The sequence below is a fragment of the Hyperolius riggenbachi genome, chromosome 12 (genome assembly GCF_040937935.1).
Source record: "Hyperolius riggenbachi isolate aHypRig1 chromosome 12, aHypRig1.pri, whole genome shotgun sequence".
NCBI classification, from domain to species: domain Eukaryota; kingdom Metazoa; phylum Chordata; class Amphibia; order Anura; family Hyperoliidae; genus Hyperolius; species Hyperolius riggenbachi.
This window is the reverse complement of record NC_090657.1, coordinates 62,607,296-62,625,746: the sequence shown is the minus strand read 5'-3', so window position 1 is coordinate 62,625,746 and position 18,451 is coordinate 62,607,296. Positions and strand designations below refer to the sequence as shown.

The 18,451-nt window shown below is 45.7% G+C and overlaps 1 protein-coding gene across 1 annotated transcript in view; it reads left to right on the top strand.

Moving 5' to 3' along the window:
• The window catches only part of GPS1 (G protein pathway suppressor 1), a 49,042-nt gene extending 39,590 nt beyond the window's left edge, over window positions 1-9,452 (top strand). Inside the window, exons 11-14 of the mRNA XM_068263019.1 lie at window positions 2,581-2,661; window positions 5,261-5,398; window positions 5,477-5,611; window positions 8,653-9,452. Of these exons, the coding sequence (XP_068119120.1) occupies window positions 2,581-2,661; window positions 5,261-5,398; window positions 5,477-5,611; window positions 8,653-8,727 (429 nt within the window). The 3' untranslated portion in view covers window positions 8,728-9,452. The remainder of the gene's footprint in view (window positions 1-2,580; window positions 2,662-5,260; window positions 5,399-5,476; window positions 5,612-8,652) is intronic.
• The last annotated feature ends 8,999 nt before the right edge of the window (window positions 9,453-18,451 follow it).

Genomic DNA, 18,451 nt, shown 5'->3' with positions numbered 1-18,451 from the left:
GTTGTCAGCTCAGGAATCTCAGTAGCCTTGGCAGAGCAGCTAATTGGTGAACACAGGATGTTGCAATGTCTGCTTCCATGAAAGCAGGAAGTAGACACACTGTAAATTTATTGAAGGCTTTCGATCAGCTTTAACCACTTGAGGACTATAGGGATTAACCCCCCTAAAGACCAGGCCTTTTATAATGAAAATGGCCACTGCAGCTTTAAGCCCAAGCTGTGGGGCCGCACAGCACAGCACACAAGTGATTCTCTCCCCCCCCCCCCCCCCCAACCAACAGAGCTTCCTGTTGGGGGGTCTGATCACCCTCAGGTATGTTTACAAACAAACATTTTCTGTGTCATTTTTTTTTATACATTTTTGTTTTTTTCCCCTCTGCGCATTACTCTCCCACCCTCCCTCCCCCCGTCTGCCTATCACAGCGATCGGATCGCTTCTGAGTCCCCCAGGGGGACTGCCGCGTCACGGCTGTCCCCAGTGCAGCGCTGCTGCTGATCGCAGCGCTGCACTAACAGTCTCTCGAGCAGCAATAGCCGCTCGGAGACTGAAGTCTGGGCGGAGCTCCGCCTCTCAAGCAGGAAATGCGCGCGCATCCTGCGCGCAATCTCCTGCAAATCCCAGCCCCAGGACTTTACGCCAATCGGCGTTGGGCGGTCCTGGGGCTGCCGCCGCGGCCACGCCCATCGACGTGACGCGGTCGGGAGATGGTTAAAAAAGAAAACAAATTCTTTAAAGGTTATTATGCTGTTGGCAATCTTTTTTAGAGCAGAGAGGAAGTTCTAAGTTCAGGTCCGCTTTAATACAAGCATCTCATGCCTATTAATAGGGTAGAAATGATCATGACTAGCCCCTTGTTTAATGAACTGCTTATAACCTCCTTATAGGGATATAGCCAGATTCACAGATTAGGGGAAACTTGGCTGTACAAATCATTCTGGACCAATGTGCTGAGAATCTAGCATGTGTACTGCTGCCCCATTATGTCATTTGGTGGTCCCCCATGGTGGATCTAATGAAAAGTGAGCACATAGTGCTTGTTTGTACACACACACGCGCACACACGTACACGTCAGTTGGTTCACAGTGATCCAAGCACTTTACCTTAAGGTGCCCATTAACAGTACAACTTTTTTCACCTAATGTGATCTTTCAGTGCAATTTTTACGATCAAATTGTATAGAAAATTCCCTGTTTGTGAAGGCAATCGATAAGGAACAATTCTTTGGTCGATTGCTAAATAGGATAAAATCGATCCGAAAGTTGGATTTTATAATTGAATTTGAAGAAATGTGAACAATCGATAATTGCTTTCCGAATAGTTACGATCATTCAGATCGCATCAAAACATTGCATTTAATGAAACATTGTACCGTTAATCCGGCACCTTTAAAAATTGTGTAGGAAAAAAAATATTAAGGTGGTCACACACCTTAAAGTTAAAATATCCAATTTTTTTACCAATTCGATGATTTAGGTCGTTTGTCCCGAAAAATCGAGAGCTCTTCTTTTGTTTTTGACCAATAAATCTGATCGAATTTCTCATTTTGTTTTATTTTTGGAGATAAGGATAGGATTTCAGAACAACTTTATCAAGAATTGTATGGTGTGTGTGTGATGGATTGTCAATTACTTGATGTACAGTTCCAATACATTTTTTCTGAGCTTTCAATTATTTTATTCATAATTGGGCAAAAATTGGGCGGATTTTTGAATCGGTACAATCAGTCAGAAAAATTGATTGCTATTCTTGAATTAAAGGGACTCCGAGCAGTGCAGAAACTATGGAAAGATGCATATCATTTGAAAGCTCTCTTTCTCCTCTTTCCAATGATATATAAACCACCGCTCTACGCCTTTTAGTTTTCGCTATTTTCGCGATTGCAATTGGCGCGGCTGCGATTTCGATCGCGAAAATAGAGAAAACTAAAAGGTGTAGGGCAACGATTTAGGTGTCGTCAGAAAGAGGAGAAAGAGAGCTTTAAAATGATATCCATCAAGCCATAGTTATATTGTATTACACAGGACGACACTTTCCCCAGTGTCAGCAGCTCCATTCTGCTGAATGCAGCTGCTGACTTTGGCAAAAAGTCGCCCTGTGTAATACAATATAACTATGGCTTGATGGATATCATTTTAAAGCTCTCTTTCTCCTCTTTCTGACGACACCTAAATCGTTGCCCTACGCCTTTTAGTTTTCTCTATTTTCGCGATCGAAATCGCGGCCGCGGTAATTTCAATCGCGAAAATAGCGAAAACTAAAAGGCGTAGGGTGGCGGTATATATATTATTGGAAAGAGGAAAAAGAGAGCTTTAAAATGATGTGCATCTTCCCATAGTTTCTGCACTGCTCGGAGTCCCTTTAAACAGATATTTAAATAATTGTATGGTGTGTTAGAATCAGTTGGACCACTTTTTCTTCCGTTCCATATACTGATGGAGTAAGAGTACATAGAAATGTCTGGGTATTTCCTTCACCTAATTAGAACTGAGAATGATGCTGAGGTTGGGAAACCCTGTATAGATCTGTTGAACCCCCACCTGTCTGCATTTGAATTACATTTGTGTTCTCTATCTCTGCAGGATAACCTTCTCCTGGACATGTACCTGGCCCCCCATGTACGAACACTGTACACTCAGATCCGAAACAGAGCACTCATACAGGTAGTTCTCTCATGCTGTCTTTGTGCTCTCATAATACTGTAGGTGGTTCTTTGCCTTAGGAAGATTTATTGCTCCTATGCTTCTCTAAGGAGTTTCCTCTTGTCTACAGCTTTGCATCACTTCTGCTGTTTTTTGTGTTGCCGCTGCTGCTCCTGCTGTTGTTCCTCAGCCCTGCTGCTGTGTTTTTGCCTGCATTTGTATTGCTGCTCCTGTGTTTCTCACTGCTGCTCCTGCTGCTGTTAGTGTCGCTGATCCTGCGTTTGACTCTTTTCTGCTGCTGCTCCTGTTGCTGTGTTTGCGTTGCTGCTGCTTCTGCTGCTGTTTTGTGTCGCAGCTCCTGTGTTTGTCTCGTTGCTGCTGCTCCTGCTGCTGTTTGTTTCGCTGCTGCTGGTCCTGTTTTTGTGTCGCTGCTCCTGTGTTTGACTCATTGCTGCTGCTCCTGCTGTTGTTAGTGTTGCTGCTGCTCCTATTGTGTATGTGTTGCCGCTGCTCCTGCTGCTGTTTTTATATCACTGCTTCTGCATTTGTGTTGCTGCTACTGCTCCTGAGTTTGTCTTGTTGCTGCTGTTCCTGCTGTTGTTTTTGTTGCCGCTGCTCCTTCTGCTGTTTATTTTGCTGCTGCTATTCCTGTGTCAGTGTCGATGCTCCTGTTTTTGTGTTGCTGCTGTTTGTTGCCGTTGCTGCTGTTCCTGTGTTTGTCTCATTGTTGCTGCTCCTGCTGTTGTGTTTACGTTGGTGCTACTCCTGCTGCTGTTTGTGTTGCCACTGCTGCTGCTCTTCCTGGGTTTGTGTCTCTGCTCCTGAGTTTATCATTGCTTCTGCTGTTGTGTTGGTGTTGCTGCTGCTCCTGTTGTGTATGTGTTGCTGCTGCTCCTGCTGCTGTTGTTGTATCACTGCTTCTGCGCTTGTCTTACTGCTGATGCTGCTCCTGCTGCTGTGTTTGTTTAGGTGCTGCTGTTCCTGCTGCTGTTTGTGTTGCCACTGGTCCTGCTGCTGTTTGTTTTTCTGCTGCTATTCCTGTGTCACCGCTCCTGTGTTTGTTTTGCTGCTGCTCCTGCTGCTTTGTTTGTGTTGCTGCTGCTTTTTTTGTGTCATCGCTGCTGTGTTTCTGACCTATACTGTTTTCATAACTCCATTCTTAGTTGTTTAGCCTGGCTTGAAGGGGATACTTAAGTGTACCTGGGAAAAAAATGTTTCACTTACCTGCGGCTTCTACCAACCCTCCGCAGCCGCTCGGTGCCCCTGCCGTCACTCCTCGATGCTCCCGTCGCCCGCAGTAGCAGAGTTTTGGTTTCGGCAACAGAGCTACTGCACCTGCGCGGCCCTGGGCATTCCAATGACCTCAAACTGTGGGAGGGGTTTCACCACAATATCAGCCACACAGATGTCCCTGATGATCCTTTTAAGAAAAGTTAAATTTATCATGGGAAAGGGGGTATCGGCTACTGATAAAGTTCAGTCCTGGGTTAAAGCTCCTCTTTAAAGCAGCAGGGACACCCATACTATCCCAGGGGAAAAATACGTACAGTATATAGGTCGATAAATACATCTTCTCCTTGCATAACGTATGTATTATACTGTCCACGTTTTTATTTCAGTTAATTTTATATAGTAAATAAAGATAAAATGTTCCAGGCATTTTCCATCTTTACTGCCTCTGACTGAAGCCAGTCCCAATGTCCTTTCCTCTCTTACACTTTTCTTTTTTTTTTCTTCTTCTTCCTCTCCTGTGTGAAATGGTGTATGCATTGCCAGACCACCTCCCCACTGAGCTCTATACTAAAAACTGCACTGTCATATCTAGCTTGCTGTGTAAACACGTGAGCACAGCATAAATCGTATTTCTTCAGCTTCTCCCTTCTCAGCCTCATGTCACACTGAACTGCCCTCAGCCAATCAGTGAGGAGCAGGTATGTGGGAGGGGAGATAACAAGCTTCCCTCTCCCCAGCAATGTACCAGAATAGAACCAGGCTGACTGAGATGAGATTCATTAGCAGACACATTTATGATTATATTGGAATGCTTGCAATGCAGACTGCATGTAGACTACATAATAAACACAAAGGAGTGGGTAAATGGAATTTGATTTTGTGGCAGACAATCCCACTTTAAGCGTCTGGAAACCAAATTTAAACCAAGATACTGTATTTTCTTGTGTTCCTGGCATTGCAATGTGAATCTCTTGTTCATATTCGGGTCCTATTCAAAAATGTCCAATGTCCTTTCCCTGCCACCTACTTGCAGTACCCCCTGTGCTCAAGGCATATAGCTTCTTGCCACCTTGTATCCTCCCCCAATATGCTGAGCGGCGAGGGAAGTGTGTAATAGCCTTGGCTACTAGGGATGACCAATGAGATGCAAATACTTTCGAGTTTATGCAAATGTATGTACCTTTTTATGCAAATATATGCAGCTTGAAAATGGACCTATCAAGCTCCACCCAGGCTTAAATTTAAAGCTGCATATATTTGCATAAACTCAGAAGTATTTACATCTCATTGATCATCCCTATTAGCTACCTGTCCTGAAGCCCCATCTGATCCCGTATTCCACGTTTTCATTTGTTTTTGTGATTTAATCTCAATTTGTATATTGCAGTACTTCAGCCCGTACGTCTCGGCGGACATGTTCAAAATGGCGACCGCATTTAACACGACAGTGTCTGCACTGGAGGATGAGCTGACGCAGTTGATATTAGAAGGGTTAATTAATGCTCGCATTGATTCTCACAGCAAGGTAGGTCCAGCTGTACGATGCTTTGAGAACTGAGAATCACAGGAAGTGCAGTCTGATCCATTTCCTGTTTGCTTGCAGATCTTATACGCCAGGGACGTCGATCAGCGCAGCACCACTTTTGAAAAGTCACTACAGATGGGGAGAGAGTTTCAGAGGCGAGCCAAAGCCATGATCCTACGAGCTGCTGTTCTACGTAATCAGATCCACGTAAAGGTTGGTGTATGAGAATCACAGAGCGTGACAATAGTACCTGTTGTTGTCCCTGGGGGGAGCTTATAGGGTAGCCTTATACTGCACCCATTCTGTCTGCGGGAGAGGTCCTCGCTACTTCCTCGCAGTGTCAGGCAGGGAAGCTCAAGCTCCAGGCTCGTATCTACTCTGATTTTACATGTTAATTAAAATAGCTGTGACCGCGGGGGGGGGGGGGGGGGGGGTCCAGTGTTAAACGGACACTGAAATGAAAAGAAAAGCGTATGATGAATTGTATGTGTAGTACGGATGATTGATGGAACATTAGCAGCACAGAAAAGTCTCATATTTGAAATAAGAGCTTCAGAAAACAGCACTGTAGCCAACTAAGCTTAAGTATGGAGCTCAGTGAAGTTCTTTTGCATAGTCATGTGAAGTTTCTTAACTCTTCCTGTACTGGAAACAATATGAGACTCATCTCTGTGCTACTAATGTTCTATTTTTTTTAGCTGTACTACACCTACAATTCATCATCTCATAAGTTTATTTTCACTTCAGATTCCCTTTAACTAACTCTATGCATTCCATTCACGTCAAAAGCCGCGTTCCATGATATTCCCATGCTGCCTCCTTCATGCTGGAAGGAGGAAGCGTGGTAGTGACGTGAAACGGGCACATCGCTTGCACATTGGGGGGCCGCTGTACACACGCCTGATTATTGGCTGAGCTAGTCATTATCATCTGCCTCAGCCGACTTAAATCAGGCATAATACATTCAGCCATAGACCCTGAACAAGCATACAGATCAGATGTTTCTGACTGAAGTCGGACTAGAATAGCTGCATGCTTGTTTCAGGTGTGTGATTCAGACACTGCTGATGCCAAAGAGATCAGCAGGGCAGCCAGGCACCTGGTATTGTTTACCCTCCCTAGCGCAGTGATCTGCAAACTTGGCTCTCCAGCTGTTAAGGAACTACAAGTCCCACAATGCATTTGCCTTTATGAATCATGATTGTGGCTGTCAGACTCCTGCAATGCATTGTGGGACTTGTAGTTCCTTAACAGCTGGAGAGCCGAGTTTGCAGATCACTGCCCTAGCGGTATGATTACTTCTGGATTTTAGGGTCTAATAGTGGTGCAATTTTTTTCACATGTCTTTAGACCCTAAAAGCAGGGGGAAAAAATCATGTCTCTAGAGAGATCTGTAGCAGCTCAGCACATTCCTTGCCTCCCCTGTATCCAGCGCTGTAATTCTCCCTCCGTCCACCGGGTGATGCTCTACCACTACGACAGATTGTGATCTCACCAAAGGACTGGAAGAAGAATGGCTGCCAGCGTCTGGATTGGGGGGGAGGGGGGATGTAAGTTGAAACTTCGTCACACTGCACTGTCTCTCCATACCTCCCAACAACTACCACAAGTCAGGCTCGGGGTTACCGCTCTGAGCTGCGGATTTGCAGCCCAAGCCTGGGTCGGATGTTAAGAGGAAATAAATAGGGAAGCCTCCATATTTTTTTTTTCCCTCTCAGTTCAAGTGTGCTTTAAATATATTTATCTCCTTTTAAAGAATACCATTTGCCTGGCAGTCCTGCTGATCTCTTTGGCTGCTGTAGTGTCTGACTAGATTAGTCACATGCTTGTTTCAGGTGTGCCAGTCAGACACTACTGCAGCCAAAGAGGACAGCAGGACAGCCAGGCAATCGTTGCTGGCAGGCATTGTTTAAAAGGAAGTAAATATAGCAGCCTCCTTATCTTCTCACTGCAGGTGGGCTTTCAGCATGCCTACACTAAATATTTAATGATTTCACTTGTATGTGCAGGTCTTTTCCTGTTAGTACAGAGTTCTAGGCTCAGGCTCATCTCCCTCATACGGGAGTTAAAGTGGACCTGAACTCAGAACGTCCACAACAGCATAATAACCTTTAACCTCCTTGGCGGTATGAAAAATACCGCCAGGAGGGAGCGCAGCAGTTTTTAAAAAAAATTTTTTTTTTTTAATCATGTAGCGAGCCGAGGGCTCGCTACATGATAGCCGCTGCTGAGCGGCATCCCCCCGCCCGCTTCGATCGCCTTCGGCGATCTCCGATCAGGAAATCCCGTTCATAGAACGGGATTTCCTGGAGGGCTTCCCCCGTCGCCATGGCGACGGGGCGGGATGACGTCACCGACGTCACTGACGTCGGGACGTCATTGGGAGTCCCGGGCCACCCCTCGGCGCTGCCTGGCACTGATTGGCCAGGCAGCGCTGGGGGGGGGGCGCGCGCCGCAGCAAATAGCGGCGATCGGGCGGGGGCCGGCAGCGATCAGAGTGCTGGCGCAGCTAGCAAAGTGCTAGCTGCGTCCAGCAAAAAAAAAAATTATGAAAATCGGCCCAGCAGGGCCTGAGCGGCACCCTCCGGCGGCTTACCCCGTGTCCAGCACGGGGTTACCGCTAAGGAGGTTAAACAACAACAAAAAAATTTTTTGGGGTTACAGCTGATACAAACCCTAAAATAAATCTGCACTGTTTCTACTTCCTGTTTCACGGAAGCAGACTAGTGATGGTCAAGTAGATGTAAATAAGGTCGAGTTGATGCAAATTTATGCACATTTTTATGCAGCTTGAAAATGGGCCAATCGAATTTTACCTCAGCAGGATTTGATTGGTTCATTTTCAAGTTTGCATAAATGTGCATAAAATTTGCCTCAATTTGCATCAACTCGAAATTATTTGCATCTACTTGACCATCACTAAAGCAGACATATTGTTAACAGCCAGTGCTTTCAAGTGGGCTTATCTGCCATCTCTGCCGTGGCAGTCATGTGACTCAGGGGAAAGATCAGATTACAATTTGTGATTAGACACAAATGAGGGAGAAACAGGCTAAACTCTCTAAATACACAGGGTGCAATTCTCTGTTTTCCTGCTGTCCTGTGCAAGAGTTCAGGTCCACTCTAAGCAAATCTATTGTGGGGGAGGCGGTAAACGGATGTGGATACAAACCAAACTGCGCAAATCATTATTCCTTTTTTTCCATCCATCATAAAATATCTAATTCACTTTTACTGTCTCTGTCTCTCTCCAGTCCCCTCCCAGGGAAGGAAGCCAAGGAGAACTGACCCCAGCTAACAGCCAATCCCGGCTCAGCACCAACATGTGAGCGTGTCGCTGTCCTGCACTTCTGGCCCCTGACAGCTTGCAAGAAACAGAGGGGGATGCTCAGACGTCCCCTCCCAGAGACATAAGACATGTTCCACCTGCTTACGTCACCTTCCCATTGGCTGCCTCGGCTGTGCTGTGCGAGAGCTTGTCAGGAGCTGCCTGCTTTGTCTCCCCAGTCTGTTCTATTGGATGTGATCACGCTGCTCTTTCCAGCGGAACTGGGGGGGGAGGGGAGCGCTGGTGAAATGCTGATTCCTTTTATCTGGACATTGGCGGGCTGCAGCCGCCACTCAGAGGCGAAACACAACGGCAGGGGAACAGTCACAGCATCATCTCAGTTTGAATGTTATAAAGCGCATTCAGCAGCTTTTATGCCCTTCTTAGCCTTTTGCTACACCCCGTATTTTTTTTTTCTTCGGTACCCTATTGCTCGTCATCCCCTTCACTGTCTGGTTTTATTTCCTCTATGCTTGCCGCCACCCCCCCTTCATGGCCGCTCCACTGCCAGTGCTGCCCGCTGTGCTCCAGCAACATCACACCTGAATTCTGGGGTGTGGCCTGCGTTCAGGACGCCGGCACCCCCTTTCTGTGAAGACAGGATATACATCCGCATTAGGGTCCGATCAGAAGAAGGTCCTCTGCCACCTCGGAAACATCGATACGTAAATGTTCCCTGTTACTTCTGGTTTTCAATTAAACTTGTTCCTGTTTTTGCGTTCTTTATTCTGTGTCATTGTTACTTTTGTCTGAACTGGTTTAGTGTTTGTATCGTGCATCCTGCGCAGGGAAATTTTTAAGTAAAGGCATTCCAGGCCATTGCCTAGAGTGCAGTTGGCCCTGTGGGGCGCCATGCCCCTGATTAAGAGCCTGTTTCCACTACACGCAGATTGGATGCAGAAAAACTGACTCCAATGAATGTCTATGGGCCTGTTTCCACTAAACGCGATTTTTCTGATGCAGATTTTACCATAGGCATTCATTGGAGTCAGGTTTTCTGCATCCATTCTGCATTCAATCTGCGTGTAGTGGAAACAGGCCCTAAGCCCAGCACCTGAACTAAGCCATGCTCCCGAATGGAGCCACGTCCCCATGGGTGTTTGTGCCTACTTTTGTCCCCCTTTGTGCATCCCTCCCTCTGTCCCCCTTTGTGCAGGGCTGTGGAGTGGGTACAAAAATCATCCAACTCTGACTCCATGTACCCAAAATGGCACCAACTACATAGCCCTTGCAGGGATATGGAATGGGTACCAAAATCATCCGACTCTTTAGTTTAAGAAACCACCAACTCCGACACTACAGCCCTGGTTATGTGGTGCTGCACTTCATGCATTGCGTTTATGCCAATGGATTCCGCCGCACCACACTATTAAAGCACTGATGCCAGTGTACCAATGTGGTGGTAATAATAATGCTATCATTTGTAAATCGCTTTTCTCCTGTCCGACTCAGTGTTTGAGAGGTGTAACCTCTAAGGGCCCTTTTCCACTACCCATGTTCCAGTCTGAAAATCTGATTGGATGTGCTTTTTCAGTGTTTGAGAAATTGCAAGCGCCCAGTGATCAACACTAATAGCGGTGCCATTTTTCCAACACTGCGATTGCTTGCGCTGTGATTTTTATCACGACAAAATTGCACTGCTAGCTGCAGACTTTGTGCATACTGCATGGTAGCACACAAATTGTGGTTCTATACAATTTGAATGCAATTTTACTGTGTGACGCAAAGCCACGCCCCCTTGTTGCCCAAAAATTTTAATCACACCACACATAACTACGATCTTGTGACAAATTTTTCAAGAAACTGCAAATCGCAATCAGAGTTGAGATCTGGGCTGGCTCAGTAGGCCACCCCTGCAGTGTTATGCTGGGAATACACGGGTCGATCCGGCGGCCGGATAGCCGCCGGATCATCCCCAGCCGCGTCCCCGCGGAACGATTACCGCTTGTCCCCCGCCAGCGCTCCTTATCAGCTGCTCGATTCCCTGCCATTGGCCTGCGGCGGGGGTTGAGCAGCGTGATCGGACCAGCTGACTATTATCAGCTGGCCGGATCAGCTGCTCAATACACGGAACGGAAACGTACCGTGTATCCCCAGCATTAGGGAGTGTAGCCCGAAAAGACTCTGTGTCCAGGCTAAATCAAAATCCACTTACCTGGGCTTTCCTCCAACCCCTGGCAGCCATTCTGTGACCTTGCTGCAGCTATGGTGGCTCCCAGTTCCCTTCGGTGGAGAAGCTGACCTCTCCAGGTCGTATTCCTGGTCGGTTTCTTGTGCGCTCCATCGCATGGGTCACGTGGTCTGGGCGACATCAGGATTGTATTGCACAGGCGCAGAACTACTGCTAATACTGCGCAGAACAGACCTGATGATGTCAGCTAGACCACGTGACCCGCTCAGTAGAGCGCACAGGAAGCTGACCTGGCGAGGTTGCAGCGGAGGACACCGGAGCTGCGACGAGGGCACAGGACCGCTGCCAGGGGCTGAAGGAAGCCCCAGGTAAGTGGATTTTGATTTAGCCTGGACCTACCCTTTTAACGGGTACTGGCCAAAGCCAGGAGTTCAACCCATATGCAATTCAGTTTTTCTCCTGAGTTTTCTACTAGGTGATATTTTCACACCTTGTCATAAAATACCCTTTAACCTCCTTGCCGGTTATCCCGAGCTGAGCTCGGGGTAACCTGCGCAGGAGGATATCTCAGGCCCCGCTGGGCCGATTTGCATAATTTTTTTTTGTTACAAGCAGCTAGCACTTTGCTAGCTGCTTGTAACTTTCGATCGCCGCCGATCCGCCGCGCCGAGTCGCTCCCCCCCGCCCCAGAGCCCTGCGCTGCCTGGCCAATCAGTGCCAGGCAGCGTTGAGGGGCGGATCGGGATTCCCTATGACGTTGGTGACGTCATCCCACCCCGTCGCCATGGCGACCGGGGAAGCCCTGCAGGAAATCCCGTTCTCAACGGGATTCCCTGCATACTCTGATCGCCGAAGGCGATCGGAGTGGGTGGGGGGATGCCGCCGCTTAGCGGCTATCATGTAGCGAGCCCTTGGCTCGCTACATGATTTAAAAAAAAAAAAAATTAAAAAAATGTGCGGCGCTGCCTCCTTGCCGGATTTTTTAGACCGGCAAGGAGGTTAAGCCACCAGCAAGCAAGAAGAGACTCAAAATACTTTTGATAGTACTTTTTCACCAACTTTTAGGTACTTTTTTTTTTATTTGTAAAATGCTTGAAAGTTATTTTAAAGAATGGAAAGGGAGAACAAGAAGTAACTGGCACTCGTTGCACACTGGCTAGAGGCAGTTGGAAGCTGAGCAGACTGTGCTATCTACCTAAAAGAACTCACGTTGAATAACCAAGAAGAAAGCAGGTCCGGCACCAGTCTCAATGCTTCAGTAGTAATTTAATCCAACAGGTACAGCAAGGTCATATAGGGGTACAAAAGAGCGGCCTGACAGCCAAAGACCAATAGACGAAGCAGGGAGACCTGCGAAACGGCTGTCAGGCCGCTCTTTTGTACCCCTATATGACCTTGCTGTACCTGTTGGATTAAATTACTACTGAAGCATTGAGACTGGTGCCGGACCTGCTTTCTTCTTGGTTATTCAACGTGAGTTATTTTAAAGAATATGAAACATTTCTCCTGAGCTCTCTCCAAGGAGATAGTTACCGTAATTGCATATGGGCCCTAGTCTCCTATGTCAAAGGTGGTGCCCTTAACCAGTACACTATCTAGCCAGTTATGAAGTCATAAGGAACATGAAGCGAGAGGTATATGGAGGTGGCCATATTTATTTCTATTTTAAAAAAAAAAAATGCCAGTTTTCTTGCTGTCCTGCTGATCTTTTTGGCTTCAGTAGTGCCTGAGTCACACACCTGAAACAATCATGTGACTAATACAGTCACCAGGCCCAGATTTACGTCACTGGAGCCTATAGGCACAGATGTCCCGGCACCCTAGACCTCTCTCCATGATCTTACCAACCCCCGCCAAACAGCACCGCAAGTGTGCTGGCTATTACTTCTCCATTATTTCCCTTGCATGTCATAGGTGCCCCTTGGCATTAGGTAGCTAGAAGTACCCTCAGTATTAAGTAGCTAGTGGTGCCCCTGACTGAAGGGAGATCTTGTTGACGGAATGCCAACAGCTGAGTGAGTTATCTCTCATTTACACTCTCAGGACGCTGCATAGGGAAGGAGGGAGGCACTAACATCAGGCGCCTATAGGCACGTGCCTACAGTGTATCTTATAGTAAATTTGGCCCTGCCAGTCACATTACGGTTAGAGCACCTGATCTTCTGCATGCTTGTTCAAAGTCTATGGCTAAAAGTATTTGAAGTTCCGCAGAACTGCCAGGCAATCTACATTGTTTAAAAGGAAATTACTGCCAGCCTACATATCCCTCTCACCTGGAGTTCCTTTTAGAATGCTTTGTTAATTCATTGTCAAAATCCCAGTTATATAAATTTTGAATGCCAAGTTAAAACCATGTGGAATATCTATATATTTATTGTAAGCATTGTATTAGAACTGAGAGCTGGGAAGGAGTAGGAGGGGAGTGATGAGATGAGTGTAACCATTACTTTTACACAGAGGGAAGTATATATTCTTTTTCAAATATTACATAGGGGTGAGAGTACCGGTAATGCAGGAGGAAAATTCATCCCCTTTAGTTTACAGATTTTGTAACACGTTTGTCAAATTAGGCAGGGAGCGCATTTGTGTGTTAAAGAGAACCTGAACTCAGAACTTCCACTCTGCTCTCGGGGCCCGTTTCCACTAGAGCGAATCTGCATGCGTTTCCTGCATGCAGATTTGTATAGACAATACAAGTGAATGAGACTGGTTCCACTTGTCAGGATTTCTGAGCGTTTTTCTGTGCAGAAAAAATCTGCACGGCAGAGCCATCAGAATTCACATACCGCTATGCAATTTGCATACAATTTATTTAATAGGAAATTTGCATGCGGTTTTGGTATGCGAATTTTCATGCAAATTCGCATAGAAACAATGGAAAAGCACACAGGCACTGCCATGGTTAAATTTGCATACATAGTCATCCATGCGAAATCATATGCGAATTCGCACACAACCGCATGAAAAATTTGCATCCACATGCAAATTTTGTCTGCAGCGATTCCCACTGCACAAGTGGAAATTGGCCCTAAAAGATAACAGCATAATAACCTTTTAAAGAAAAACATTTCTATGTTGCAGCTTACAGAACTCCTACAATAAATCTGAAGTGTGTCCACTTCCTGCTTTTATAGCTGTATCTGCTGAATTTCTGTGCTGACACAGCTGAAAGTTCAAATTACACTTGTAATTACTTACAGATGAGGGGGGATTAGACAGGCTTTCGTCTCTAAAAACACATGGGGTGCATTTCTCTGTTTTCCTGCAAGAGTTTAAGTCCACTTCAAGTGAGTGATGGTAAATGAGATGCAAATTATGAGTTGATTATACAATTTCTGTATGCAAATTTATGCAGTTTGAAAATTGGCTGGTGGAGTTTGGTTGGTTCATTTTGAAGCTGCATATATTTGCATTCAAATTTGCATCACATTGACCATCATGAACCATCGTTCATACCAGAGGAAAGCGGTGGTGGTGCATTTCTGACAGTGTTGGTCTGCCTTATAACATTGCATTAACTAGCATTGTGTGTTATGGCACAGGAATGTTTGTCCTGTCATGCATTTCAGTATCTGAGCCTATGTACATTGTGAACTGTGCCACTGAGTAGGGATGAGCAAGATCAGTTTTGCCATTTTTCACTGATGCACTGCATGTCACCCTCTTCCGTACACTTCCGCCTTTACAACCAGAAGTGTCGGAAAGATGCAGAGCAGCATTTTCTGCTAGTAGAGAGAGAGAAACGCATTCCAAGAATTTACAGCACAATGCATTCTGCCGACTGATGTCAAAAGCGATAACTCGATTGAAGCTACTAATAGGTTAAAACAAACCCGTGACTTTAAAATGAGAGAAAGTTGCATAGTTGCCTCAGTAGGCTTCCCACGTCCTCGAGGCCAACCATCCAGCGCCGGGACCTTCTGGAAATTTGAAGCTGAGCTTGAGTCTGTGAACGAGTGTAGCCGCACTGTGCAGATACAGGAGACCTTGTGGCTGTGCAGAAGTCGCTCAGGCTCAGCAGAAAGTCTGAGTCCTAGCGACTCTGTTACTGTGCATGTATGTGGTGTCCTGCACTTGCGCAGTTAGGCTGCGTTCATTCATGGATGGGAGCATGGCTGTGTGCACCACTAAACATCGTTTTTTATGAGGTTCAGGGGGTCCCAGCACTGGATCAGTGAGGGGGACAGATTATCCAGAGCAGTGCTGTCCATGGGCAGGGGGTGTGTCTAGTACCAAGTTTTTCCAGCCGGAGGGGGTAAAGCATCAATTTCCTGGGTTTGGAGGACAGAGCCAAGCGCAAACAAAAGGTTGGGCCTGCCAGAGGAGGGGGCCTGACACAAAAAATAGTCTGGGCAAGTGAGTGCAACCCGGCAGCCATCTCTGGCCAGTTGGACAGCCCTGATCTAGAGGTTTCCTTCTACTGGGGTGAGTATTTAAAGGAAACCCAAGGTGAGAGTGATATGGAGGCTGCCATATTTATTTCCTTTTAAACAATACCAGCTGCCTGTCTGTCTTGTTGATCTTCAGGCCTAGGTAGTGTCTGGGTCAGAACCCTGGAACAAACATATGGCTAATCCAGTAAAACTGTGGAGTCAGCTGAGTCAGAGTACCTGATCTGCTGCATGCTTGTTCGGGGTCTATGGCTGAAAGTATTAGAGACACAGGATCAGGAGACAGCCAGGCAACGGGTATTGTTTAAAAGGAAATAAATATAGCAGCCTCCATATCCCTCTCACCTCGGGTTCCCTTTAATGGGCCACATTTTTTACCCTACAGGTTTAAAGAGAAACTTTAGTGAAAAGGGGGAAAAATAAATCAATACATTACAAAGTGAGAAGTTAAAAAATAGAAGCCATGTAACTTGATCAAGTTTTTTGATCCACAATGAGCCTACAGGTCATCATCTTTACTGCTGGCTGACACGAAAATACTGTTATTATATGTAACCATATCCACCAACATTGAGATAGGCTAAAAGGTTGTTGTTTTTTTTAATAGATCTGCACAGAGGGAGATACTGCTTGCTTGGCAGTTGGAAACAGCTGTTATTTCCCACAATGCAACAAGGCTCACAGACAGGAAACTGACAGGACCAAGGTCCTGACATCACACTCTGGCAGGGGTTTTGCCACAATATCAGCCAGCCATACAGATTTCCCTGATGATCTAATATAAAAAAAGGTAAAGATTTCTCATGGGAAAGGGGTTATCGGCTACTGATTGGGATAAGGTTCAATCCTTGGTTACAGGTACTCTTTAAATCTCTTTCTAACATCTTGTCAAATCTACTTGCATGGCTGCGTTTAACATCTGGGGCACAACAGAGAGGAATGATATTCATTCTTTCTCAGCAGCTTTGTTTATATTCAAACAACCTTTCGGAAACGTTGCCTGAAAATAAAAGTCATTAGCGGGATGTTTCCTTTGTAACGTGCGGAGAGCAGCGGGCACCTTTGTTCTGGCTTCCACCATCGCGTTGGGGAGAGGGATGCTGGGAACAATGTTTATGCAGGCGAGGTATAAATAGCCCTCCTTTCGCTTTGCTGTGGAAATGGTCTCCTGGGGGGTCCTGTCATTTCTCTAGTTAAACTATTACCACATGCTGCGTCTTCTGTACATTTTTAGATGCGGTTCCGGTTGCCGTGGAGACGCCTAATGCTCTCCTGCGTCCTGTGTCTGTCGTCATGGTTGTACGCCCGTCTCCTCGGTACCTATCGCTCTACCACCTGAGTCGATATCCTGCATTGGTTGTAAAAGCTTTAAACAGACTCCGCACAAAGGACTGAATGATTTCTGTTACAACCACTTTTTTTCCTCAACTTTCAGAAGAAAATGGACATTGTATTTTTTTCAGTTCAAAGTTTGCTGGCTCAACCACTTCTCTACCACAGGTTTTTTCCCCTTCAAAAGCCCTTCCCATTCGTTCGGTAATAACCTCATTGCTATTTATCACACTGAAATGATCTATATATTATTTTTTTGCGGGACAAACTAGGCTTTCTTTGGGCAGTACTTTATGCTAAGAATTATATTATTTTATATGCATTTGACAGGGAAGAAGAAAAAAAAAATCACAATTTCTCAGCTTTCAGCCATTGTAGTTTAAAAATAAAATGTGCTATTTTAGATAAAACAGGCCCATTTCATTTGCCCATTTGTCCTGGTTGTTACAATGTTTAAATTGTGTCCCTAGTACAATGTATGACGATAATATTTTATTTTGGGTTGGGGTGAAGGAGTTAAAAAAAAAATAATGAAAATGTATTACATTTTTCTATGGTAAGTGTATCATGGTGTATTTGGAAGTAGTTTTACTTTTTGGCCACAAGATGGTGCTATACTACGTTTTCTAAAAATAGAAAACAGAACCAATAATTTACATTTGTTTATAGGTGTTTATAAACAAGGACATGGCAGAAGTTGCTAAGGACCACTCCAGCAGAAAAAAAAGTAAGCAGTTCAAATCTGACAGAACTGACAGGTTTTGGACTACATCTCCTCATAGGAGATTCTCAGGGGCTCCTTTGATTTCAATAGCATTTCCTGAATGGCAGTTGTAACTGCTAAAATTGTGTGTGAGTGGGGAGGCTGGCTGTTATCATACTGTTTTGGCAGTTAAACTGCCCTTCAGGAAGTTCTACTGAAAACAAAGAAAACCCTGAGAATCCCCCATGAGGAGATTGACTAGTCCAAAACCTGTCGGTTCTGTCAGATTTGAACTGCTTACTTTTTTTGCTGCAGTGGTCCTTTAAAGGGAACCTGAAGTGAGAGAGATATGGAGGCTGTTTGTTTCCGTTTAAGCAATACCAGTTGCCCGGCTGTCCTGCTGATCTTCTTCCTTTAAATACTTTTAGCCATAGACCCTGAACAAGCGTGTCGCAGATCAGGTGTCAGCCAGACTGAATGCTCAGTCCTGGATTCTTATCACAGCTGATAACAGACACTTTTAGCAGTGAGGATGAAACGGAGAGCAGGGTAGGTGTTTCCTCTAATGTTCTTACTGATATATATGGTAAAATACATGAGGGTGCTTCGTCTCTGGTTCACTTTAAGGGAGCCCCAGGTAAGTATTGTACCAGAGACGCTTCTCGTCTCTGGTACACTGTAAAGCAGACCTGAACTCAGAACATCCTCTTTGCTCTAAAAGATACACAACGGCAGGGATGGGCTCACGACTAATCAGGAGTCCGTAAGGGCTTAAATTCGTAATTAAAATGAGCCGTAATTGGCGCAGCTGTGTGGCTGGATGATAAGGGGTTATTTACCCACAATTCCGTCGTCCTGCCTGTGCTCCAAATAGATTGGATGCGTTGCAAGCCTCACCACGGCGCACTTCCGGCTTGAAGGAGGAAGTGCGCGTAGTGAGGCTTGCAACAAACATCCAGCCGCACAGCAGCGGCAATTCCAGCTCATTTTAATTACGAATTTGAGTCGTTACGGACTCTTTATTAGTGGTGAGCCCATCCCTGCACTACGGCATAATAGCCTTGAGGCTGGGTGCACACATAGCAAAAACGCTAGCGTTGCAGAAAACGCTGCATTTTTGCTTCTAATGAAAGTCTACCAGAAAAAAAGCATGCTTTTTCAAAAACGC